General features: G+C 35.1%; 2 protein-coding genes across 5 annotated transcripts in view; one reads left to right on the forward strand and one right to left on the reverse strand.

The window, feature by feature from the left end:
* Window positions 1-13,277, forward strand: LOC106073489 (proton myo-inositol cotransporter-like). 3 transcript variants are annotated; one of them, XM_056027220.1, is made up of 12 exons: window positions 1-222; window positions 1,755-2,602; window positions 2,706-2,919; window positions 3,222-3,381; window positions 4,195-4,400; window positions 5,519-5,630; window positions 7,096-7,256; window positions 8,784-8,916; window positions 9,593-9,819; window positions 11,217-11,369; window positions 12,068-12,119; window positions 12,661-12,785. In XM_056027220.1, the coding sequence occupies exons 2-11, from the start codon at window positions 1,835-1,837 to the stop codon at window positions 12,085-12,087; spliced, it is 2,154 nt and encodes a 717-aa protein (XP_055883195.1). In that variant the 5' UTR covers window positions 1-222; window positions 1,755-1,834; the 3' UTR covers window positions 12,088-12,119; window positions 12,661-12,785. The 3 variants fall into 3 exon arrangements, with proteins under 3 accessions (XP_055883195.1, XP_055883193.1, XP_055883194.1); XM_056027218.1 differs by lacking the exon at window positions 12,068-12,119 and having other exon boundaries at window positions 3-222; window positions 12,661-13,277; XM_056027219.1 differs by lacking the exons at window positions 1-222; window positions 12,068-12,119 and adding an exon at window positions 373-591 and having other exon boundaries at window positions 12,661-13,277.
* Window positions 11,540-27,478, reverse strand: part of LOC106054181 (uncharacterized) — a 16,823-nt gene continuing 884 nt past the window's right edge. Inside the window, exons 2-14 of one of the 2 annotated variants that reach the window (XM_013209944.2) lie at window positions 26,956-27,148; window positions 25,553-25,642; window positions 24,295-24,402; window positions 24,060-24,144; window positions 23,289-23,350; window positions 23,074-23,127; window positions 22,349-22,435; window positions 21,457-21,539; window positions 20,259-20,338; window positions 19,349-19,528; window positions 17,111-17,268; window positions 15,613-15,659; window positions 11,540-14,218 (exon numbers count right to left, since the gene is read on the reverse strand). In XM_013209944.2, coding sequence (XP_013065398.2) covers window positions 14,149-14,218; window positions 15,613-15,659; window positions 17,111-17,268; window positions 19,349-19,528; window positions 20,259-20,338; window positions 21,457-21,539; window positions 22,349-22,435; window positions 23,074-23,127; window positions 23,289-23,350; window positions 24,060-24,144; window positions 24,295-24,402; window positions 25,553-25,642; window positions 26,956-27,090 — 1,239 coding nt within the window. In that variant the 5' untranslated portion in view covers window positions 27,091-27,148 and the 3' untranslated portion in view covers window positions 11,540-14,148. The remainder of the gene's footprint in view (window positions 14,219-15,612; window positions 15,660-17,110; window positions 17,269-19,348; window positions 19,529-20,258; window positions 20,339-21,456; window positions 21,540-22,348; window positions 22,436-23,073; window positions 23,128-23,288; window positions 23,351-24,059; window positions 24,145-24,294; window positions 24,403-25,552; window positions 25,643-26,955; window positions 27,149-27,478) is intronic. The other variant, XM_013209947.2, reaches the window with a different exon arrangement.

The raw sequence follows: 27,478 nt of genomic DNA on the forward strand, positions 1-27,478 counted from the left end.
TAGATCTAGATACGCAGGAGGACACAACTCTGTCACATGTTAAGGCAGAGCAACACTGGCATGGCAGAGCGTTATACAAATTAATGTGTTTATCTCCCTTTACCCAAAACTAATAGTAAGCCAAGTGTATTTGGAACGGGATGTGTTTTTTTTTCTCTCTTGTTTTGGTTGTATTCAGTGGAGTAGTGCATGTCACTGGTGAATATTGTAGCACAACCGGCGGTAGGTTATTATTTATAACATTTAGATTCTATTCTGTAATGGTGGCCACATCAGTTGTCATTACTTGATTATTATTTTAAGGGATAAGTGGACAGAAAATTGAGTGGGGGGTGGGTGAGAAATAGGGTGGTAAAGGTCGTAATTCTGAAGGTCATTCACAGTGAGAACAAATGTGACCCAATTAGCCTACTATTTTTAATAGGATATCAGTAAGGCAGGTGACCTCATTCCATGTAAACAAGCAGCAAGACGACTGGAGTTCAGTTCTTGTGGAAACTTCTGCCTTTACCACCATTTGTGTTTCTGTTTCTGTTTTGTTTTTAGTTTTTATTGATCTCCTGGCTCGCGGGTTTCGGCCACTCAATGTAGGTAGGTTTAAAGGTTTCCTAACTACATGCTACTAAAGTAAACATCCTGTTGTTAACAAAGCTTATAACAAGTCACTCTGTCTGTCTGGCCAAAAAGCTTGTACACGTTATTTCTCCGACACCATTTCTCGAATCAAGCTGAAACTTTGCAACATTATTTCTTTTACCTGATAACACATGAATCAATTAAAAATAACAATTAGTATATAAAGTATTGGTAATAAATTACTTTGTTTGGTATCTGAAACAAAAGAAACAAATAGTACTTGACTGAAGTGGTGGTGTAAGCTGAATTATTATTCCCCTTTCGAAGGTAAAGAAATTGTACTTGACTGGAGTGGTGGTATAAGCTAAATTAGTCCCCTTTATAGAGTGTCGTCTTAGGCTTATTACAAATTTAATTACATGACTGATCTAAATTAATTGATACATATAAGCTTTGTTTTTTTTAAAAGTATTTTTATGTATTTGCTTGTTTATTTGTTTTTTTAAATATATTTATCTCATTTTTGTTCCCTTTTAGTCTTGTGTAAATTATTCATTGGCTGGTTGGTGATTACATTTTAAAGATGTATTATGAACAAACAAAAGAATAAGTTTTTGCAATTGTCAGTTCTGTAGAGATACATTGTAGAACTTACGCTTGCAGCACGAAGTGGTTTGCATTGTTGAGTTGCTCAAAGTGAACTTCAACGTCATCGACTTTTGTTTAGTTTGTCTATTGATTCTCAACACTTTTCCACTCTTCCACTTTTCACTTTTTGAAACGTTTTTTCTTAGGTCCCATTATATCGCCACCTTATTTTTCAAATCGGTTTCTCTTCTTTTTCTCTCTTTCTGAATTTGATTGCTTTAAAGAACGTAAACATGATAATAAATATCCCAATGTAAACAAAGGACAGATTACTGTGATAAACTTTTGAGTGTGAAAATTCCAATAAACTTTCTAACAATTTTCCAAAAGGAGAAATTTTCTGTTCAAATAATTTGGCTACAAATTTTGTACAATGATCGTTAGAGCACATTTTCTGTTGGATAAAAATGTGATAACAGCATTATCAAATCGTACTGTACTGTACCCCTTCTTGCTTTTTCTCTTGTTTCCAATGTATTAAATGAATCAAATGTTTAATATTCGTTCAACTTTGTTGTCTTACATTACAGAGTAACTTCATTCACTCTATACTAATGAGTTAATTGTCTACACTGGACAGTTAGAGATTACATTCACTGCAGCCACAGTCATGGCACAGACAATCAAGTCTCAGAGTGAAAGTATTTACCAAGGAAACACACTGGATGAAACGATGAATTTGGGACATTCATTCGATGCTATTGAATTAAAAGAAAGGAGGTGCTCGAATGACGAGATAGAAGCTTCTCAAAGGGAAGAAAAATCCAGTTCTACGTTTCAAGACACTCCCGGTGTCCATGGTGCTGACATATTACAAAATGTCTCCCACACCATTGTACCACAACACGAGTATGCAATGTATGCAGACATGTATCAACCAAAATCGCAACACATAGACTATGACAATCATCACCTTGACATTCAGTACTCCGACATGCATCACATAGACAAATCAGGCAGCGTAAACGTTCTGAATACAATTTACCCTTTAGACCAACCCAAATCTGATTCCAAAGAACCCACTGACTCAGATTTGAAGCATGTCAACATTAAAGAGACAGCAGATGGAGATATTCCCCTTAAAACAAAAGATATACATTGTGTTAACCAGTTCAATGCAGAACTTTCGAATGAGCAGGATTTCAATGCTAAACAAGCTATAGATATAACAAAAGACAAAGACACCCATAGCCAACACTTTAGCCAGAATACACCTAGCACTGGGGCACATCAAGAGAAGGCCACCCCTTCACAAAACACTAAAACGCCTAGATTTATATACGTGTTATCTGCTCTTGCAACTATTGGAGGATTTCTTTTTGGCTATGACATTGGTATAGTAGCCGGTTCAATGCTGTTCATTCAACCCTATTTCAAGGTTGGTAATCATTTGTTTTTTTTAAGCGTTGATTTCTCTTTTTGTTTATTCTTATGGAGCTAGAAAGCTTGGTGTTTAAAAACATGATTTGATTATCTATCAGTTGTCAACGTTTTGGCAAGAAGCTACTGTCAGTGGTACTATTGCGGCTGCTGCAGTGGCTGCCCTTCTTTCTGGATGGCTGACGGACAAGATTGGTAGAAAACTGACAATAATGACATCAGGGGTCGTATTTACCGCAGGAGGTGTTCTAATGGGGGCTGCAACAACAAAAGAGATTCTGTTGGTGGGTCGCATTGTAGCTGGTCTGGGTGTAGGTACGTTTTATAAACTTTTTGACTACATAAAATAAAAATGACATAGACATGTGGTGCACAACCTACAGTCTGCGGGCACATCCGGCTCGAGACACAGTCCTGTTCCCTGCCACTTTTGTCCACAATCAAGAGATCTTTCTATTGGACTCTGTTATTTTTGTGTCAAAAATAAATTTGTTTTTGGCAGAGAAATAAATAGGCAACAATGGCAGGACATATATATGTGGAGTTCTTTCCCTTAAATAAGCTTTGTTTTTTTTTTTATTTCTCCTATTTTGCTTGCTTATTTTATATTAATTTAGGTTTGGCTTCGGTTGTCGTTCCTGTGTATGTGGCGGAATCTTCTCCAGTCAGCGAACGAGGTCGCTTGGTGTCGCTGCATCAGCTGTTGATCAACACAGGGATCCTGGTCAGCAGTGTTCTCGCTGGAGGTTTCTCTTACGTAGTACCAGAAGGATGGAGGTAACAGGATCGTGGAACAATGTTAATGAGTGACTAATGTTAGAGAAGATTATAGATCTAGTTTTTACAGGATTTAGAAAAAAGCTTGTCTTTGAGCTTTGTTGTGTTTCTTGGTGAACACTTGAATGTTGCTCTCTCCAATGATTCGAATAGCTCGGGCTAGTTAGCACAAACTATGTCTTTCATTTGTAGGTCTCTGTGACCTTGACTTATCAAATGTGAGTGAATCGATTCGAATCAGACTTAGACCCACCCTCGACGAGTTGTCTCCACAGAAATAGGTCCTCCAGGACATTTTCAGCCTTTTCTCACTGGTTCTACTTAAAGCGAATTGTCACAAATTGGAACACGCAATGAATTGATTGCACTTACTGAATAGATTGAATTAAACACACTGATTTTAACACATCAATATAAATACATGGGTTAAAAACACTGAAATTAGTACCTTGATTTGAATACATTATTGATTTAACACATTGATCTTAAACACACATATTTGAACACCCTGATATAAATAATTTGATTAAAAAAATATTTGAACACTTTGACTTGACCACAGGTATTTTCCTTCAGATTATCATAAACGGAAGACCAAACGGCTAAACTTGAAGAAGTGGATCAAACTATTACTAACCAGGGAACTTTTGTTTTGCATATTGCTACTGCCCCTCCCCTTTTTTTGCCCCCTCTATCTATGTATTCTTCAATGACAATACGTAATGTAGGTTTACTTTGTTCAGATCCTTTTAGCTCTATTAGGAAGTATTATTCCTTCCACCAAGTAGGCCTACACATGTTATGTATTTCCAGGTATATGTTAGGTCTGGCGGCTGTGCCTGGAACACTTCAGTTTATTGGCTTCATTTTCATGCCGGAATCCCCTCGTTGGCTTGTAAGCAGAGGTCGCATTGACCAAGCCCGAGAAGTTCTGACCAGGATGAGAGGACACCAGGACGTGGAGGAGGAGTTACAGGACATCATTCACACTGTTCAGGAAGCTAACAAGGACACTGCAGGTCTGTTTCCTTCAGCTCTGCTATGTTTTTTTTTATACATATTTTTATTTTTTCAAATTGTATATACATTTTTAATTGAATATATTTAAGAAACTATTTTTTGGTGCACATTTAAATAATTTGACCTCAAAAAAAGACCTCATGTAAAAGAAAAATAAATCTTTTCATATTAGAGCAAAGAACCAGAAAGATACAGAGAGAAACGTAGAGATAGATAGAGAGATAGAAAACCAGAAAGATATAGAGAGAAACAGATATATGTAGTAACTCCAGTGGCGGACCGAAAGGGTTAATGTGTGTGCGGCCTACTGATACACATGACTCAAGCCAATCATACAGGTCAACGGGTCAACGGTTGTTAAACAAGGGACATTACTGCTAGTACAAATATGACCAGTATTATGGTCATGTGACCGAAAGCCTTCAAGGTCGAGAGACAATGTGTAAAGAAAGGACAGTTGAGTCCAGGACAAAATGCAATAAGGACTGTGCGGTACCTTGGGAGTCCTCGAGAATGTAGCTGTACGAGCTAGAGAGACGTGTAGTGTTTATTAGGCAGTTCTGTTAAGTACAAGAAAGCATTTGAAGTTAGTGTAGCCAATTGTGTTTATTGGCTGTTATTGATGTATTTGTAATTAAACCGCCACATTGTTTATTGAATCAAAAAACAAAGATTTACTGCTGCAGGGGTAAACGACTGTATCATTGTTTATTGAAACTCTTGTTGTCAAGTTCTTGTATTAGATGTGCTGTGTTGCTGAACAGTGTTTGCAGAAGGCCTGATGGAGAAGATCGTAACTATATATATATATATATATATATATATATATATACAGAGAGAGAGAGAGAGAACCACAGAGATAGAGAGTGAAACAGAGGGAGAGAGAGAGAACCAGAAAGAAAGAGACAGAGACAGAGAAAAACAGATAGAGAAACAGAGGGATAAAGAGAAAAAATGAGAAACAGAGAGAATAAAAGAGTGTGAGATGAAAAACAAAGAATCTTAATTTTTCCTCTTTTTCATAAAATATTTTTTTTTCTTGCTTTTCTACATTTGATTTGGTTGAGTTCAATTTCAATATTTTCATTACAAAATTGCATATAATGTATTTTCTCAGCTGGTTTCCAGCACTGGATCAAGATATTTTCCACTCCCCATGTCAGGAGAGCTCTACTAGTTGGATGTGGTCTGTTGTTCTTCCAACAATGGTGTGGCATCAATACAGTCATGTAAGCCTGTTGTTTAGAAACAAAATAAAATATATTTCTGCTATCTATTCATTATAAATACTTTGATTTATATGAGGAGTTCACTATTATTCCTCCTGCTCAGTACGATTGGACTCAACGATTTTGTTTGGTAATTCGATCCTTGTCATGTGTTTTGGAAATGTGTATGGCCCTAGGTTAGGACAGTCACAAGCTGTGGGCCTACCATTTGTTTAGTATAATTACACATTCTTTAGGCAAAAATTGGCAAATCAAGTATTCTTCATGTCAACTATTATAAATACTCAATGTATGTGTCTCGAGAGTAGAGACAATTTTTTCCTTTTGTAACCTTTCGTGTGTTTAAGAGATCAATCAATGATATACACACGTACATACATTGGGCATTTTAAATCATAACAGGCTGCAGAGGTTTCATCCTTTTCCCTACGATCTAGGGCTTGTCCAATATGCTTGCTGTTCATGTGGGTTTATTCTGTGTTTTTTTCTCCAAAATGTAGAAGTCAATCTTAAAGCGCTGCGTGTCGCGCTTAAATACTGAAGTGAAACAAAAGAGTGAATCACCTGCAGCGCTCCTGCTTTCCATTAGATCACCATACAATATGTACTATGAAAGTCAGCCTGTTGCTAAATACTTGGTCTATACACTAGAATTGGATGTATGGACTTCAACAAAATAGACTCAAGCTTATGTCTATTCAAACTGTCATAACATAATATATGATGATACAAATACTATTCTAATTTTGTTGAATTAGCCAACTCTTTTTTGAAGAGCTTTATGCTGTACTTCGATTACTTTTTTCAATTACTTTTTTAATGAACTAAAAATAATACGTAGTAAAAAGTTTTTGTTACCACTAGACTTATCTCCTAAGTCTGTATACATTATTACTACTAGACTTTTCTCCTAAGTCTGTATACATTATTACTACTAGACTTTTCTCCTAAGTCTGTATACATTATTACTACTAGACTTTTCTCCTAAGTCTGTATACATTATTACTACTAGACTTTTCTCCTAAGTCTGTATACATTATTACTACTAGACTTTTCTCCTAAGTCTGTATACATTATTACTACTAGACTTTTCTCATAAGTCTGTATACATTATTACTACTAGACTTTTCTCATAAGTCTGTATACATTATTACCACTGGACTTATCTCTCAAGTCTGTATACATTATTACCACTGGACTTATCTCTCAAGTCTGTATACATTATTATCACTAGACATATCTCTAAAGTCTGTATACGTTATTACCACTAGACTTACCTCTCAAGTCTGTATACATTATTACCACTAGACTTATCTCTCAAGTCTGTTTAAACTATGTGAACAACGTTTTTTAAAACCATTAGTAAAACAATTTATTTAGGAATAGACAATTGTTATAATAATTTAAATTTCATTATCATTATCTGTTGTTTTTTTAATGAATTTTTTCCAACTTTGTTCTCCAGATATTACAGTGGGACAGTCTTAAAAATGGCCGGATTTCCTGTAAAATATGCCGTCTGGCTAGTGACTGTACCTAACCTTATCAATTTTCTCTCATCTCTGATTGGAATATATTTGGTTGAGAGAATCGGTAGACGACCACTTCTCATAGTGAGCCTTGCTGGTAGAGTTTTACTGTGTAACACTTTTTAAAAACAATATTTGAATGTTACAGTTTGTTACAAGTCTGGCTACGTACTAGTTCAAATCGACTGACGCCATTAGCGTCCAATATGATTAGATGGTTAGTCATGACGAATGCAGAACATGCAAGACGTCTGCCAAATAACTATAAGACGAATGTCTATATTCAGGATATCGATCCAACATCATTTCCTATGAAACTGTGATATAAGAAATGAAAAAATTGGAAATGCTTGCTATTGTGATAGGTAAAAGAAAAAGGGATATGTTTGTTTTTTATGAGTATTGAGTTAAGTATTAATGGAGCAGTCCTTGACACTATTAACTACTTTGCATTGTCTTTCCTAATGAGTTAATCTTTTCAACGTTAAGAGTGGCGTGCGCAGGTCAAAGTTCCCATCTTTAGTAAGAGTCAAAAGTTAATTTAATGAGATACAACTGATCTATTTAATTAAAAAAGTAATTAAGTGTTCTAGCGAAGGTAAAAGACAGGTGAATGGAGAAAGGCGATAGACAAATCTTGTGAGGTGCCCCTACGGTCCAACAGACTAAGAGATAAGGTGAAGTGTGTGAAGCGAAAGAGAAACTTGAAAGAAACTGAGCTATAAAGAAGCAAAAACTCGTTATTCAGATATTATGTGACATCATCAAACTAAAGAATCAGACAACTATACTAGACATTCAGTAGCTTCCACCAATGTTTTGTATGTTTCTGATGTTCCCTCAGAATTGAAGATTCTTGTATCTATTAACCCACACCTCCCGTAGAACGGCAGGGAATGGTGGTGGCAGGGTTAGAACTCTGGACCATCAAGACCACAGTCAGAGCAGATTACAAACGACCACCCTTCTATCCCCGCCTCCCTGCATCACCATCTAAAAAAATACAGTCCAGAGATCCGTAGCAAGGACAGATTGGCTGTCGAAATCGGCCCTTGCATTACCAAAGATTCGGCCCACAAATTGCTGTCCCAATAGTTGATATCTAAATATATGACTCGAAGAAAAGCCTTATTGTTATTCATCGAATCCTATGTAAACTTTGATAAGGTATTGAGAACTGAACGCATGCATTCGTGGGTTTGCTTAGCGTATTGTTCTGTATTTCTTCAACTAAAACTGGTAGGCAATGTGAACTACAGCAAACTTTATTTTGAATAGAGTACTTCATTATATTACGTGTAAATTCACACTTTCATAGACTTTACAGAAAGAGATGCCTTAATGTTGTTTGTCAACTGGTTTTTGTTTATTAGCTCATCAGAAGTACATCATGTAATAAATTGTATTATTATGGGGGAAAAGCTCAAAATCGGCCTGACTTAGATAATGATAAACTGTAGTATAACTAGACGAATAAACATCTGTACTAGCACTATGCATGTAAATATTTTATCACGCTAAACATATTTATAGAATAGCCAGCTCACTACTTTGACCAGTTTTTAATGAACATAAACTTCTTAATAATCTTTTGTGACTCAACGTACTTTAACTTTCTATATAGGTACTATCATTGGACTTGTCATTTTGGCCATAGGATTTCAGATTAATGCCTTGAATGCTGCAAGCCTTAACGGTACTATTGTAGAGAGAGACGTTAATGGTTCAATCGTAGTCGATTGTATTAGTAAGTATAGGTAAGTGATTTGCATTCTTGTAAAATAGTGATGGCCAATCTTTTTCTGAGATAAAAATGGAGGGGGGGGTCACATACATTACATGTGTGTTATGAGCTGATACATGTGTGTTATGGGCTGATACATGTGTGTTATGAGCTGATACATGTGTGTTATGGGCTGATACATGTGTGAGATGGGCTGATACACCACTTACTCTTTTTAATGCTTCAATATATCTAAGAAACAGCAGATGGTATGAGGTGATAATAATCGTGTGATCGATTGTGAAGAATTCTTTTCATTCTGTCCATGCATGTTAGCTATTAGATCGTCTTTACGCAGCCTTATGTTCTGTTACTTCTCAGAGCAGGGCCGGCCTTAGGTATAGGCAAACTTGGCATCCGATTGGTGGGGGGCGGGCACAGGACTCTGAACAATTTTAATTAAATAATGTAATTTTATTTTTTATCTGTTTTTTTTTCTTTTTCATTTGGGGGTCACCAAATTAACTTTGCCTATGTCCCCCGAATATCTAAGACCGGCCCTGCTCAGCGCTCTAGTCAGATTTTGCTTGATGCTCTTCTAGAATATATTCTACTTCTTTTAATCAACAAACACAATTTTTAAATTAGCTTTCATTTTATTACGAACGTTCAAATTACATTTGATTATCTTTTTTTTTTCTTCTTTGAAGAACTTGCTTAGATTGTGTGAGAGACAACTCGTGCGGCTACTGTTACACTGACAAAAATGACGGTACTTGTCTCCCTTCGTTCGACGAAGAACGATCTTCAGTAGGACGATGCAATTCGTCCACTAGTACTGAGACTTACTACAAGTGGTCGCTGGAGTACTGTCCTAGTGACTACACATGGATAGCTCTGCTAGGGATGGCTGTTTTTGTCTTCGCTTTTGCCCCTGGTCAGTAATAGCTATCGGTTTTGTCTCCATACAGTAGGACCTATCTTTATCACTAAAACAAATATCTTACTTCAAAAAATGTATTGCAGCTTGTTAAAATGAGGACATTTATCATTTTGAGAAAATTTTGTTAGAAATAATTAACTTTAGTTTGAATATTTGGGAACGTGGAAAAACATGTCCACCATTTTAACACAATAAGCCTCAAGATCATCGCGAGGCCTACTGAGTGTCTGTATTTTGTCGAATTTCAGCATCGTGGCATTGCAACTCACATCAACCATAAAGTGTTGAGCATAAACTTGTTTTCTTAATCGGCAGCTTATCGTTTTAACGTATTCAACGATGTGCTTCTGGATAAAGACAACATGATATCCATTTCATGGTTGCAGAAAAGAGTGCGGGGCAATAACTTGCTGACTCCCAATATCAAATTCTACTTTACGGTACTGAAACATGGTTAACCTACTTTTGGCTGAAAAAAAAAAAGCTGAATGTCTTCCACCTCCGGTGTAAAAGGCGGATTTTTTAAATAAGGTGGCAAGATAAAATAATCAATAAGCAAGGGCTGCAAAGAGCAGGGTGCCAGGACATACACACTGTTATCAGCTATTAGCATCAGACGCCTAGGCTGGCTTGGTCATCTTTACAGAATGCCGCAAGGCTGGCTCTCACAAGTTATTCAGTATGAGGATCTAAAAGAAGGCAAGGGAGCCGCTGGTCGCGACATAAAGCTCTTCAAAATCGTCACTAACAGTTTGGAAAAAGTTGCACTAGAGAGATTTACATGAAGAGCAAGTATTAAGGTTGGGTCCTGAATTGGAGATTGCATATACACCAGAAGTAGAAAGAAGGGTGAAAGTGTAGCAGGGCTTGGGGATTACAGACTAGCTGTGTATCAAGGATTGGCCTCTATAATTATGTGAGAAGCTGCAAAGGGAAAAGATCGTCTCTTGAGACGTAAAATGTCTCTCTCTCTCTCTCTCTCTACACAAACAACTTTGGAGAGTCAGGGAGCTTGTTTTCGCTAGAAAAATATTGAACGAAAATCACGATCAAACTTTATCAACAAGTTTCTACCTAGTCGCTTCATTACAAAGAGCTCTCCTGAATGTAAAAATGATATTAAGATTCACAATTAACTTTATCAACAAGTTTCTACCTAGTCGCTTCATTACTGTTGTGCAAGTTTGACAATGATCAACTTCTCCAATGGTTCCTTAAAGAGATCTCCTGAATGTACGTCAAAATAAAATGTTAATGCTTAACTTTAGTCTGATCTTGGTATCTTCTAAGCCCACTTCTAATCGTACACTGTTTTTTTAAACACACTCATTGAACCTAATCAATCAGTTATTGTTATTGAACAATGTGAACATTCTATATGGATCCTGCAGGCTTGGGTCCGATGCCGTGGACAATCACCTCAGAGATCTACCCGTTGTGGGCTCGGAGCACGTGCAACTCACTCAGCGCGTGCACAGCCTGGGTGTGCAACCTGATCATCTCATTCACATTTCTGACCATGACTGACCACATAACAATTCACGGTAAGCATCATAGAACATCCTCGTTACATCTCTCTAACATATGGTTGAGTTAAACACAAACGAATGATGCGGTTATTTCCCATGATGTTGGTTACAACAAAGGAAGAGAATAAAACTTTTGAGTGAAATGGTGAGAGATGCATCAATAGAGTCAAACCCTAACACTTAGCTTGTTTTAACAAAAATATTTTATGAACGACGTAGACATACATAGATTTTGTTAGGGGTACATATCTAGGTCTGTAATATCATTGACGTTATGTGTATATAATAATAAGGTACCGTCTTCAGGTCTGAAAATTAAGTTTAAACATAGTAATTTAAGAGACTTCATAACCCTGTATATTTGTCATTCAGCGCTGATATAGTGTTCCAGTGAAATCGTTGGGAGTAACCCTATCATGCTTGTTGACACTGTCATAGCTCATTGAAAAAGGGGGTGGTGGGAAAGATTCCTTTCAGAATCAAAGATTTAGATTTCATGCCAACTAAACTTCATGTATTTCTTAATCAAACTGTTATACATATCACCTTATGGTTAACTGTTCTACTGGTCACAGTTATCTTTTAAGTTCTAAAACTCCAACGAATATTTGCATTTTCTGCTAATAGTCGATATTTTTTAGTAAAGAAATATGTACACATTTCCATGTTCCATATGCTAGAACAAATCTGTACAAATACTCTTTCTTCCCTAGTGTTATTAGTGCATGGCTGAGTCAGCCAGGAAATCCAATGACTTGGCAGAATGTAAGTCATTAATTAATATGCATGACTAGATCGACCTAAAAACACATGTAGGACTTAATTAGTCATTCTTTTTTGAAGTAACGTCTGTATATTATAAGATCATGATGACCGCCTAGCGACAGATTCTTATGTTCCCTTCAGTAATTGCAATAACTAAATATGTTTTAAAAACAAATGAATATGCAGACACAATAGCAACATGAAACTGAAAATGTACACCTAGACCAAAGCATAATGAAGACTGCATGATGTCAACACGATAATCGCACACACTAAAAGTAATCAACTCTTTGTTTCTAATTTTTACCGAGCTTATATCAAGTGAATATCAAAAGACCTTGCCTTTTTAAATGCTCTCGGAACGCACTGATATAGATAAGATCTACTGATTAACCAAACGATCAATCTTTTTTTGGACAACAAACTTATATGGCATTGGTCAATGTTGAGACACGAACAATTCAATACAAACTGATTCGATTTCATTTAATATAGGTGAGTTTTTTAAAAAGTATTTTTATATTAATATTGCTTTCCCCAGGAACGTTTTGGTTGTTTGCAGCCATAACTTTAGTCGGCGTTATATTCATGGTCATCTTGTTGCCAGAGACAAAAAATAAGACTCTAGAAGAGGTGGAACAGCTTTTTATGACGCCGCGACAAAAAGGCAATGAGGGGAATCTAACAACATCTTTATGAAGAAATTTAGTGTAATTTTTTTTTTTGTATTGAGATGGCCATCTACAAAACGCAATAACATTTGAAAATACGATAGAAGCTCTAAAATTGTAAAGAAGAAAGTGTCAAGGTCAATGTTGTTTTAATTGTCTAAGCAATAAAACAAACAATAAATAGTAATAGAAGATTCTGGTTCTTTCCTGTCAATTGGATAAGCAAATTCGAGAGAATATTGGCCTATATATATAGATGTATACAGGGGACGACAGTTTATACATTGTAAGCATTAAGTTAAGTCTACTTTTGTGAATTCATTATAAAAAAATAGTATGTGTTAATTGTGTGTATTTTGTCATTTCAGGATTTTTTTTTGACAAAACTTCTATCAACTTACTCTGTCTGTCTGGTAAAAAGTTTGTACGCGTTATTTCTCCCACACCCAATCTCGGATCAAGCTGAAACTTTGCACAATTCTTTCTTTTACATGACAAAACAAGAATCAATAACAAAAAAAAATTAGTTAATTAAATAGGTAATTAATTATTTGTTTGGTATCTCAAACAAGGGAAATAAATTACACTTGACTGAAGTGAATAAGGTATAAGTTGAATACTTTGTAGAGAGAATGGTTTGAAACTAACAATAGATAACTTACAACGTTCTATTGTCATAAGGTCATTCCTAGCACAGCGATTTGTTCTCTAGCCTGAGGAGACTTGAGCTCTCGAGATCAAATTCAGGTCGTTCACCTTTTGTTTTAAATCTTCTGTCTTCCCCACTCATTTCTAACTGGTCCAGGCAAGTGATAGGATCAAAGTGCATTGAAAAAGCTAAAAGCATGAAATTGCGCTAAAAAAAACAAATTGGTGAAAATATTTCAAATTGCACGCCTTATTATTTTTAGTCTAAATCTATAGAAAAAATTGATTACATGACTGGTCCAAACTAATTGATACAACTACACTTAATAGAAGCATTTTTGAAAAAAGTATTTTGTATGTTTTTCTTGTTCGATAGGCCAAGCTGCCTATTACTTTCTATCGACCAACTGACAAATTAACTGAATAAGTTAAGACATAACTCTTCATGTAAAAAAGTATAATCTAAAATTATTTTTAAATAGTTTCGTAGGTTTCATAATAACAACTACTTTGTATGTAAGCTTTTGTTGAAATAAAAAAATGTGAACAAAAAACAAGAATGCCACTAAATGTAGAGATTTCCCTGGATGTCAGTAAAATGTTCAAGATTTCCCTGGATGTCAGTAAAATGTTCAAGATGTCCCTGGATGTCAGTAAAATGTTCAAGATTTCCCTGGATGTCAGTAAAATATTCAATATTTCCCTGGATGTCAGTAAAAGGCTGGAGATGTCTCTGGATGTGGAAGGTCAGCCTTTGGAAGTCTGTCCCCCTGCCACGGTCTGTAGATATAATTATGCTTAAAATTAACATTCCCTTAAATAAAAAAAAAATCAGTGTTTTGAACATATTGTTACGTATTTCTGAATCTTCTGGCTAAATGTACTAGTAGGCACTAAAACACAGCAAAGAACTTGACGACTCAACTTTCAGTTTCATATTACTTTAATGACTATTAACTCTAACAATTCGTCACTGTAACATGTAGCGTAGAAGACTGTACAATATCTATCAGTTTACATTTAGCTATACTTCGTTGCAATTCATCTCTTCACTTCGTTGCAATTCATCTCTTCTCAACTTGCATCGAGCCGTATTCCACAGAACAGACCAACGACACACTTCCCAGTGTCGCTCCAGGTCTCCCAAAGCTGAACCAAGTCGTACTCAAGTCTACCGAATCAGAGCCGCACACGTCTTACATCGACTGTATCGACTGTAACGGCTCAAGTCCACTGTAGTTCGCTGTATAGACTTTAACGACAGTAGTCCAATCCAGTTAACTCTACCCTAGTTAACTTAAATCGAGTCTTACACATTTCTTTTCCACTAGAGCCGCACACGTCTTACATCGTCTGTATCGACTGTAACGGCTCACTCACGACTTTCACATTAACTCTCTGGCTTATATAGAGTCCCTAATCGCTTGTCCAATATTGCAAAAACACTGCTAGTATCCTCTGAAACAACACGGGAGGAAACATCACATCCTGTCGTTGTTTATACATGTCGATTCCAGAGAACACCTGCTGCAGTGCAATCTCGACGAGATCACACGTAGTGACCTCTAACTGTCACTGTTCATTTGTAACACTGCCCCCTTCGTAGATCTGTTCGTCCTCTGGAACAACACGTGAGGGCTCGTCACATCCTGTCTTTGTTTACACGCATAGATTCCAGAGAACACTCGGTGCTGTGTCATCTCGCGGGAGTCATACGTTGACCTCTACCTATCACTGTTCATTTGTAACAATATGAATAGATATCTGAATAACACTAAAAATGTACTCGGATATGTTTAGTCGAAAATTTATCCATCTATAAAGATGAACATGTTGGCTTTTGGAATAAAATTTCATGCATTTTTCTCAATTACACTGTAATATGTAATAAGGTGAACATTAAAAAAAAATCAGGCTTCTAAAAATGTATATTTCTGTGGTACTATTGTACATCAGTTACAGTAAGGCCTTCAGCCCCCCCTGGATGACAAAGTGGTCATCATCGAACCACGAAGGACGAACTATATAATGCAAAAGAAAACATACAATCCGTGGGCACTAACTGGGATGAGACAATGGAATTCGTCTATGACCGATCTGTCTGGAGAGAGCTCGCCACACCAAGCGCCAAATGGATCGGAAGGACTAGAAGCCATTAGCAGCTAGTTAATTACCTGTAGTACATTCTTGGTGCTGTCTTGACGTTAACACTTTGAAAGACCTGTAGGATAGTCAATAGATTAAAATGGTATAGACTAATTTAGTAAGAAAAACAAATAACCTATTCTTAGTCAGAACGAGACAAGGACCTTAAATTGTTTAAGGCACAAGAAATTCTAGGCGCATCTTTTGTCCATAGTAACAAAAATATTTTAAAATTGACAGGTGACTATGGAGGCGCGATGGCTGAGTGGTAAAGCGCTTGGCTTCCGAACCAAGGAGTCAAGGGTTCGAAGTCTGGCGAGATTGGCATTGTTAATTTCAGGATTTTTAGGGCACCTCTTAGTCCATTTGGCTCTAATGGTAAAAGTAAAGTCTGTTAGTCGTTGTGCTAGCCACAAGACACCCTCGTTAAACAGATAACGTTTACATCATTGCCTGAAAGGGTAACTGTACTTTTTATTTAATAATATAATATTTATTTCCCTTTTTAATAAATATCAAGCAAAATTAAATAACTAATAATACTTAGTAGAGTGAATTTTTATTGATTTATGATTTGTTTGGAGCAATGATTAATTGTGCAAAATTTAAACTTAATCCGAGAACTTGAAGTAACTGGAAGAAATAATTTGTGCAAAATTTAAACTTAATCCGAGAACTTGAAGTAACTGGAAGAAATGATTTGTGCAAAATTTAAACTAAATCCGAGAACTGGAAGTAACTGGAAGAAATGATTTGTGCAAAATTTAAACTTAATCCGAGAACTGGAAGTAACTGGAAGAAATGATTTGTGCAAAATTTAAACTTAATCCGAGAACTTGAAATAACTGGAAGAAATGATTTGTGCAAAATTTAAACTTAATCCGAGAACTTGAAGTAACTGGAAGAAATGATTTGTGCAAAATTTGTACTTTGTACCAGATAGACGGAGTGAGTTGATATAGACTTTGTAACAAATAGTTGTCAAGTGCATATGATAACATCTATAGGCCTTTAAATGTCAAGATTATTGACTTAAAAATATAAAACCGAGAGTATTTCCTCTAAACCTTGGAGTCTCTCAGCATGTGACCATCAGCAGCTTGAAATTCGGAGCTTTGGAAACATGTCATCCCTTGTAATGGACGTTGTACAACAAGATAAAATCAAAACAAAGCTATGTCATAATAAGGGAATCATTGGTGCTAAATTTATTTTAAATATCAAAATACTATAACTCTAAGAGCAAAAAATTGGTTGAAAATTTAATTTAGCTTTTTTTTTTAGTTTAGAAAACCATATTTACGAGTCGCAAAGCCATTTTAAAGTATTGTAAAACATGGAAAATGAAATTATAATTCTAAAACTTATATCCTCGACATCATAAATGATTGTACGTTTATAACAAAAGAATACTAAACTGAAACAAGGGATTTTAAATACTGAAATGTGAACAATGTCCATTCTAACGACGCTACGCTATACTATAGTATAGAGTGTTAAACATATAGATTAGATAGATGACCTTACCGGGATACTATAGGAGGTCGGCGTCTCGAAAGTGAACTTGGAATGACTTGACCTTGATGTACACGTCCTGTAGGATGACGCACTTCCTGTAGATCTTGCTGAGCTGCGTTCTGAGGTTTTTATATACTGCCGTCTTCTGACGTCATTCTTTAGACGCTCTATGGAGATATGGAATATTAGAACGTTGGAATGTGAACAACAACAAGTTATGGATACGTGTATGTAATGTGTGCTTTGTGAAGCTAATTACGCACGTAAGCACTGGTCTATATATAACTGGAAAACGTTTGTATACTGGTCAAGCAGCAGCTGCATAATGTAGCCTACTCAACAAAGTTGCAAGGATGTGGATTGATTTCATTTTTTTCTCAATCTCTCTCTCTCTCTCTCTCTCTCTCCCTCCCTCTCTCTCTCTAATGAGAAAGAGAGACTAGACACTGGTGTCAGGTGTTTATTATGTTTATTTAACTGACAGATCTTGATGCTATAAACTTGTGACATATGTGGGTCCGGAGGTGCCTTGATTATAGTTCAAACACTTTAATAATCAATGAAGTAACAAAGTGCTGACATGTTTTCTTGAGTTTTAATTATTTAAAACTTGAACTTGAAACTATAAATGTATGTACAAAGATATATATAACAGATACAGGATTCAGTGGAAATGAAAAAGAGTAAATATTTACTTTAAAAACTAGCGACTTCTAAGCCTAACTTTCTAGCTCTCTCTCCCGTCTCAAGCTAACACTCCGCCTTTTATATCTTTCTTTAGGATAAAGAACAGTGACAATTCAATACCCATCCTTGACTCCTTGACCCGTTTACATTTAATTTTCCTTTTAATTTTTTTTGTAATTTAACCTAGGTTAATTATGTTTCCCTGCTGTAGCCTTGAACTAAGCTTTAATCGGCGTCTTTCTGGCATTAAAGCGTGAGTGCGCTGACCTGATTTGAGATAGGTACAATGTCTCATTTTGTGAACAATGAGGTGTCACTAGGAACTGTTTTTGTAATTTAAGCTATGTTAATTTTGTTTCCCTGCTGTAGTCTTGAGCTAAGTTTTAATCGGCATCTTTCTGGCATTTAAGAGTGGGTACGCTGACCTGATTTGAAATAGGTACAATGTCCTCATTTTGTAAACAATGAGGTGTCACTAGGGACGTGACAACTGGATTAAGATCTCAATGCAGTGATACTTGATTTAAGCAATAATTAAGAGATGCGATGTTTTAATATATTCCAAAAACTTTCACGGACAGAATATAAATACTATATATCAACAGGGCCGCCCTCAGGTAACTGGAGGCTCTAGGTTTAGTAAATTCGGTAGCACCTAATGAAATAGAAAAATAAATAAAGACCGAAAAATTCGCTATTAATTAAAAAACATTCCTGTATCTAAACCTAAATAAACAAATAAGTTAAATTTCATTGTATCTAAACCTAAATAAACAAAGAAGTTAAATTTCATTTAGTACAATGTTAGTAGCGTTCAATCAGCGTTCCGTAAACTTCTTAATCATATTCGTACAGATGTCATAAACCAATTTTTGAGGTCAATCCATAGCACGAACTGTGCTTCATGGACGACTCATGATCATCAGACTAGAAATAACAAGTAGATCTAAACATGTGTAAATATATCTTCAATCATAGTAGAGACTTAGAGATAAGCTAGTGAGATCTGATCCACGTTTTGTAATTTTTTCTTTAAAAAAAAGGCCCTAGGCGGCTGCCTAGTTTGCCTAAGATTAAGGTCGGCCCTGATATAAATGATAAAAGTGAACGAAGCAACTGGCACATTCAATGATTCAATGAATCATCAGCATTGAAAATTGTTAAAGCTTAAAGTGCCTTAAAGGGTGTTGTCATGAGTTACTCCAAAGCAAGATACCAGTTGGTAGCGGGAAAGACTTATTAGAAAAGTGAAATACTTGAGAGAAAAAATATAAACTGGTCTAATTTCTAACATTGGTAAGAGAAAGACTAATATCATAGAGTTGTACAAAAAGTTCGCATTTTTGTTCCAACGAAAACATTGTCACTTAACAAATGTCACTAAATTATAGATGTAGATACTATAACTTTGATTGTTTTCAGATTACATGTTGGAAAAAAATGTTTAAAGGTTTTTGCCTATTTAGAGTTGAGCTGATATGAACTTACAGCTTTATGGTTAGTACACATTAAAAATGTAATCAGAGCATTTTTTGGTATTTTAAAAACTACAAATGTCACCTAAAAATTCTTGAGCAGTCTGCGGTCTGACCACATTCTTCCTTAAAGCTTCTCCGTAATCTCTGCGACGTTTAGCCGCCAGTACGTTGTCGCCTGATGCTACTGTACCACAACGAAAAGGATCTACAGAAGAAGATTTGGTGGCAGGGTCAGCTGAAGAAGACCGTCGTATCTCTAGCTCTTTTACAGAAAATTTAATAAGAATATTTTTTAGTGTGAAATTCACATATTAGAGTCTGGGAATATCAAGTAGCTTCAATGCCTACTTTTATATTTTTCGTTACTCTATATTTCTCAGGATATTTGGACGAAACCGAGATACAAATACAATGCATTGATGGCATAGCTATTTGTGAAACTTAAAATTTTAGAAATACTATTTACCAAATGAAATAAATAATTGGACAAAAGAATTAATTTACAGAAATAAAAAGAAAAAATATTTCTATTATTTTTTTAAAATATTATTATTATTATTAAAAAATATGAACTAATATTCCTTCTCTGGCACTTCCAGGGTCGAGCTTCGTTAGAAAGAAACGAAATTCATAGTAGTCTTTTAAACAGTGTCCATTGTGGAATTGTCTGATAATGTGAGCTAAATTTGAATGAATATTAGGTTGTGTTAAGAAAGTCTTACCCCGATAACAAATTACATGGAGTAACTATTTCCCTAATTATATGTTGCAAACAAAAAAAAGGGTATTCATTTAAATAAAGATTTTATAATGTAAAGCAACCCATTATTGCATCAATGATTTGTCTATTTGGTTCATCAATTGACTATTGAAAAAGATCTTCGGGTATAAGGGATGTAAATCCCTACAATGCAACAAATAACAAATAAATAATTTAAGATGAATTGTTGATGACAGTTGTTATAACACTCTTAAGACATAAACTATTTTACCTATTTGTTTTTTGTTTGGTTTGTCCGGCGTCAATTCGACCACCGTGAGCTTGTGTGGGACCATTAGTGTGTATAGCATCCTGTGGAAATAGGTGAGTTACTGCTGTATAGTCTTTGGGGATGTAGGATGGTGCTCTACTAAGCTCTAACGACGTGTCAAGCTAGAGCATAGCGTCACATAGGATTTTATTTCGGGGGGGGGGGTGAATGAACCCCGAAACTCCCCCTGGCTAAGGCCATGCTGTCACGTGATAACATAATAGAATAAAATGAAGTTTTTGGTTCATGAAAATATTTTCGTCAACACGTACAACAGACAACAAAACGTTTTAACTTTATTTCTGGAGCCAGAATAGTTTTGATGAAGTCTTTTGTTCCCCCATAAAATGTTAGAATTATTTTTATCAACAAGTGAAACAAGTAAAAAAAAATACTTAAAAAACAAATACAACAAAGTTTATATTAAGCTTACTTGTATCATTTAGTTTGGATCAGTCATGAAATTTAATTTGTAATAGATCTACTAGACTAACAATAAAAAAATAAAAAATGGGGGAACGTCCTGAATTAAAACTTATGGCTCAAGCCTTCTCGGGCTTCTCAAGCCTACACGGTAACCACTCTACTAGTGGGGAGCTTATGGAAAATTGTATAGTTATCTATAGTTTCTATAGTCACGACTAATTTTTAGGTTCACTAAGATTCAGACAACGACCTATAAAGGGGACTAATTCAGCTTATACCACCATTTCAGTCAATTACAATTTCTTTTTCTTGTTTGAGATACCAAACAAAATAAGTTATTACCAATAGTTAAGTAACTAATTGGTTAATTTTATTTTTACTGACTCTTGTGTTGTCAGGTACAGGAAATAATTGTGCACAATTTCAGCTTGATCCGAGATTGGGTGTGGGAGAAATAACGTGTACACACTTTTTACCAGACAGACAGACAGAGTGAGTTAATAAAAGCCTTGTTAAACAAAAAATTGAGGTGTAATCGAAAAAAACAACAACATATCTTTTTTTACCTATTTAAAGCTCTAAGCTTGCAAATGATTAGGGCCATTTTGTGGATTTAAAAAGGAATCCCTGTAGTCTTATATCTATTTCTTTACGTCAAAAGTTATCTTGTAGTTAAACATACAGCTATTTGAAACTCTAGTAGTTGTATATACTAGATGACTGTCAAATGTACCTGTCATAGAAGTCCATGGCAAATGGATGAAGAAAACTGTCAACGTTATCCAATGACTGCACCTCTGGACGCCTCATAATGGACTACAGAAACGAGAAACAAAGCGATGTTTAGTAAAGATGATGATATAACACTCTCTAGGTAGTTGTGTCTGAAATGTTTGGCGAAGCCACATCTAATGACAATTGTTTTTGTTTTCGAAATAAAAGAGTGTGTTATTTTATGATGAACTCCCTTGTTTTCCGTATCTTCTTATTAAGACGGTTGGTGATTAGGTTATTATTTTTACAAAGCTTTTTCTAATTCTCACTATCTATCTGGTACAAAGGAAAATTAATCTTACAATACTGAGATATAAAGCTGTAAATGAGGAGTTATTTCCATTAGATAAACTGTGTTTTGTTTAAAAATTATTTTTTATTTTATTTTGCTTGTTTTTCTATTTAATTCTTTGGGTATCAAATATTTGTTCCACTCCCTGTGAGAGCTCTTCTGCTGTCTCTTTCAGAGACTATCGGTTGCATTATGCGTTCATCTATGCAAGAGCAGACGACGAAAGACGAAACTTCTATAGATTTCTCTGGTGGACAACAGCTTTGTCTACATCAGTTGTGGTAAAATATGTAGGCGCAACTGGGCCCGCATGGTCTCGTTCACTACTGCTTTCATCCTTAATCTTCGGATTCAAAGACAGTGCCTAAAGATCATCTGTATAACGCCACTTATCATTATGAGTAGTGGCGGTGCATTTGGCGGGGGGGGGGGATGGGGGGGAGGTACCTAAGAAATTGCGCTGCACCCCAAAGAAAATAAAACAAAAAGGAGTTTTTGGAAAATGATTGTCAATTAGTTCTTTGTGTATCTCAACCCACGCGCCAATCAATTTACTTACTGGAGGGTTACACAGTGCACGCTGGACAATTTTACAGCCGGAATGTTGAGGGTTCAATTTGAGCCCATAGTCAAGGTCTTGGATAGCCTGAAAAATAAACGCATGTTTAAAAGTAGCAAGAACACATTTACAATAGTGTTATGTATTATGTTGAAATTTTAGGTACTTTACACACATGGGCAGTATTACAAACGGAGAGAATGAAACAGGATTAATACAACTATTGGACACCAGGATGACCTAGTAATGACTGTCAAAAAAACGCCAACTCAAAACTTTATGGCCATATCACAAGGCCTCAGGGTTTGCTAAGACATTCTTTCGGGAACTGTACCAGGAAAAAGAATGAGAACATAAAAGAATGGATAGGCGTCATTCAAGTAGAATCTATCCAAGGCAAACGACATTAATGCAGAAAGATAATTTTTAGATGTCATAAGGTGCCCCAACGGCCCGACATGCTGATCACTAAGGGGTAGTTGGAGGTGATATGGAAGAGGTATTGTTAGAATACAGAATTAATAGATTTAAGAATTGGGTAGTAATCTCGACAAAAAAAGAAGATAAAATTCGACTGGAGTTACGACAAGTTTAGAAACACTAGAAGTAGTCACAACAGACGCTTTTTTAAATGTACACTATCACTATAATTGTAAAAATATATTACTTCCACTAAATGTGACAAATTTCTACACAGACTACATACAGAAGAATAAATTCCTGACCTGCTTTTCTTCTTTCCTTGCAGTGTGGACAAGTGCTCTAACGCAGTAAACATCCTAATTAAAAAGTGACATTTGTTGTAAAGCTTTTTAATTGAGTTAATGTGAACTTGTACATGCATTTGTGTAATGTATTGGACCTACATTGATACCAAAACAAAAACAAAACAACAACAAAAAAAAAACATATCAAATTATTTAATTGAAAATAGTCTTACAGGATTTTTGGAATCTAACAAAGTTAAGTCCTCTATGTCTCGTAAAGCGTTAGACAGACAGCCTGAGAAAACGAACAGCGAAAGATTACACATTTGTTTGGACTTGTCAATGATTCTATCTCTAATGTTAATATATTGAACCAGGAGTACTAGGTGCTAATCCTGGTAAAATTATAGATTTTTATTTCAGTTATTCACATATAAATTTAGCGACTCGGTTTAAACCGTATCTTTATTTGACAAGGAGATCGTGTGCAGGTTTATAGTTTTAATTGCCATATACAGGATAAGATCTTTAATAGAAAACCAATCCTAGCTTGAATGACATTTAGAGACACTCAGCTTGTACATTTGTATGTAGACTAGAAGAATCTACAGGCTTTTAATTTCCACTACTCTATTTAATACCAAACAAACTCAAATTTGATTTTGTAAAAATGACAAAAATAGAAAGTCTTCGAGACTGAGACGAAGTACGATCGCAAAACAAGCTTTGACGACAGACAATGTCGAGAGTTCAAATCTTCTTTTCCTCTGCGTCGTATTAAAATCATGTTACAGACTCTAAAGCCACGACACGATTTCCTTTTTTTTTTTGCCACTACTAGAAATATAAATCAGATCTAGAGAAAAACATGTTTCTAAAACGTATAATACCAGTTCATAGAAAATCATGTTCCAAGTCTCCACAACAATATGTTACCAGTATTTCAAAACTAAGCTAATTGTGTATAAAACCTATGTTACATGTCTCTACAAAAAGTTGTCTACCTGTCATGCAATGAGCAAAGGCCCTTCTTGCGTACAGTGGTGTGAGCATGCAAGAGTTTGCAATGCAGCCAGCCTGACAGCCGCACTTAAGTCAACAAACAAAAATATTACTGTAAATTGTTTTACCTCAATAGAAAAGAGCTACAGCAAAGTTACTCTTTATTATAACTATTTTTATATATGGTTCTCTCTATTAAACAAAAAAGTCTCAAAGAAACTGTTACAAGAAAGACACCTTTGGAATGGACACAGCCTTCATTGCTTGTGTGTAATGGACAATCGACTTTTTGTGCTGATCTAGTCGTTGCAAGGCCAACCCGAGATGGAAATGACACTCGTATAGCTGGGAAGATACAAATACTTGTTACGTAGTAGATGTAATGATTGAGTTTGAAATATACAAATTATATACTTGTTATGTAGTAGATGTAATGATTGAGTTTGAAATATACAAATACTTGTTACGTAGTAGATGTAATGATTGAGTTTGAAATATACAAATACTTGTTACGTAGTAGATGTAATGATTGAGTTTGAAATATACAAATACTTGTTACGTAGTAGATGTAATGATTGAGTTTGAACTATATTTGGAGATGACTATAGAGTCAATAGAGTTGGTAGTTCTTAAAGGTGTGAGAGCATAAAGTTCTTCTACGTCAAACTCAGACCTTAATGGATGTTTTTATTTCTAAACGGAATTAAACTATGATAAGTGGTCGTTCTCTGTTGTTTTTTCAACCCTGTCTCTTTCTTTCGCTCTCTCTGTCTCTTTCTTTCGCTCTCTTTGTCTCTTTCTTTCGCTCTCTTTGTCTCTTTCTTTCACTCTCTCTGTCTCTTTCTTTCTTTTCCTTTCTCTTTGATAAATCTATCACAATCTTTCTGAACTATAACATCTAAATGTTTGTTTATAACAACATGAAGTTACATTTTATTTGCCACGAGTTGGTTCAAACATGAAGTTACATTTTATTTGCCACGAGTTGGTTCAAACATGAAGGCTGATGGAGGGAGTGGTAAAACGCATGGCTTTAGAACGGTGAGGTCTTGAGTCTGAAACCTGGTGAACACCAGGACTTTTTGACCTTCAGGTTTTTTTACCACGCCCAGGAGTCCCGCTGAAATCTGATGGGTACCTCACATTAGTTGGGAAAAGTAAAAGCGGTTTGTCGTTGTGACATGAAACCATTTTAAACGGTTACAATAAAAGCATGGAATCTTTACACCATCTGCCATATAGATCGCACGGTTTGAATGAAAGAAAAGGGTCTATGGCTTTGAATTTCTGAGCTAACTGGGATGTCGTGATGTGCTAAAGTACCCCCCGCCCAAAAACTCTACTGGCTACCTTGCTTAGGAAAGAGGGTCGGTTGGTTATGGCATTGGGCACTAAAGACCCTCGTTAAACAATGACCACAAGTCAGCAGATCAATAACTGAACTTTTAATTCTATGAAAAGTTAAACAGTAATTTTAAATAAAGTAAATATTTACCAGATTGTTGTAAGAGGCAGGTGGTTCATAGTCTTTGGGGAAATGTTTGATATCGATTACCCACAAAAGTCTTTCGTAAGCATCCACTACCTGCATGAATTAAAAGTGGAGCTCAAACTAAACTTTTTTCAATCGAGCATTTATTAAGGGACAACATGGCTATTTCAAGAAAATATTTAAGAAAAACAAAAAACACTGTAAGAAACAAGAGTTCCAGGTCCGGTGGGGGACTTTAGAAGATCTGTCCCATAATTCACGAATGTATGAAATATGAATTACGGAAACGGACACATTGAAAATAAAATTTGAGTATAGAATGAATAAATAAAATTTGAGCCTGAAATGAACAAATAAAATTTGAGCCTGGAATGAACAAATAAAATTTTAGTATGGAATGAACAAATAAAATTTTAGTATGGAATGAAAAAATAAAATTTTAGTATGGAATGAACAAATAAAATTTTAGTATGGAATGAACAAATAAAATTTTAGTATGGAATGAACAAATAAAATTTTAGTATGGAATGAACAAATAAAATTTTAGTATGGAATGAACAAATAAAATTTTAGTATGGAATGAACAAATAAAATTTGAGCCTGGAATGAACAAATGAAATTTTAGTATGGAATGAACAGATAAAATTTGAGCCTGGAATGAACAAATACAATTTTAGTATGGAATGAACAAATAAAATTTGAGCCTGGAATGAACAAATAAAATTTTAGTATGGAATGAACAAATAAAATTATGAATTGCGAACACACACTTGTTTAAAATTATTTTTTCTGAATAGGTTTACAAAACGTTTCTAAATTTAAAAATATTATTGTTACGTATTTATAGCTAAGTTAAAAATTCGTAATTTGTATAATTAAAAGAATGAAAATGCAAGTATTTAAAGAGGATTACTCTCCTTGGATACAAGTAGAAGATAACCCAAAGGCTCCTCTAATAATTCATTATGGCTCTACTTTCTTATATACAACTATTCTTCACTTTGATCATCTGTAGTTCTAAAATAAATATTGTGTTTATTGAAAGTGATCAACTCAATATTTTTAGTTAAAATGATCGAATCATTTTATGTTATCTTTAAATGTTTGAAGATACTTGTAGTAAAAATGAAAAGTGAGGCAGTCTGCTTATAGCCAATAAAGTCCCTATATAATCCTGCTAATTATCAACATCTACCATGTACATAATCATTAAAGGGACACACATAAGTTACACTGTTAAAGTAGTTTTAACAAGCACTAATAGGCCCCAATGCCACATTACACTAGTTTATATATTTAACGATCACATTTTAACAGACACAAATAAGCCTTACAATTACTTTAATGTTTTAAGACTAGCTTTTATATGTAAATATCAAATTGAAGAAATTAAAATAGGCGCTTACTTTTCTCCATCGTTTAGATCTTTCGTTCATCAAAATGTGACGCAGTAAATTGTTGACCACAGCGTGGACCTCAAGCATGCTCTTAAAGGTCCACTTGAGTAGCCTGAGACTGGTCTTGCTGTCTCCAGCTTCCATTGCGTCTGCTTCGTTCGAACTCGAAGCAATAAAGGACTTGTAAAACTTGAAGTGAAGCCTAAACCAGCATTTAATCAAATAGAATGTTGCCAGAGTTCATTTCAGCACAAAGACCAATGGGGACAATGGGAATAGAAATAGTTCTTTATTTAACGTCTACAAAAACTGGCCCTGCAGAGCAGTACTTATTGTTAATGAGATTATTTTTTTATCAACTCACTCTGTCTGTCTGTCTGGCAAAAAGTTTGTACACGTTATTTCTCCTACACCGCAATCTATGATCAAGCTGAAATTTTGCACAATTGTTTCTTGTACCTAACTAAATAAGAATTTTTTTAAAAAAGCTTAACAAATTAGTTAATTAACTATTGGTAATTAATTATTTTGT

Source organism: Biomphalaria glabrata, chromosome 4, assembly GCF_947242115.1.
Source record: "Biomphalaria glabrata chromosome 4, xgBioGlab47.1, whole genome shotgun sequence".
Classification (NCBI taxonomy): domain Eukaryota; kingdom Metazoa; phylum Mollusca; class Gastropoda; family Planorbidae; genus Biomphalaria; species Biomphalaria glabrata.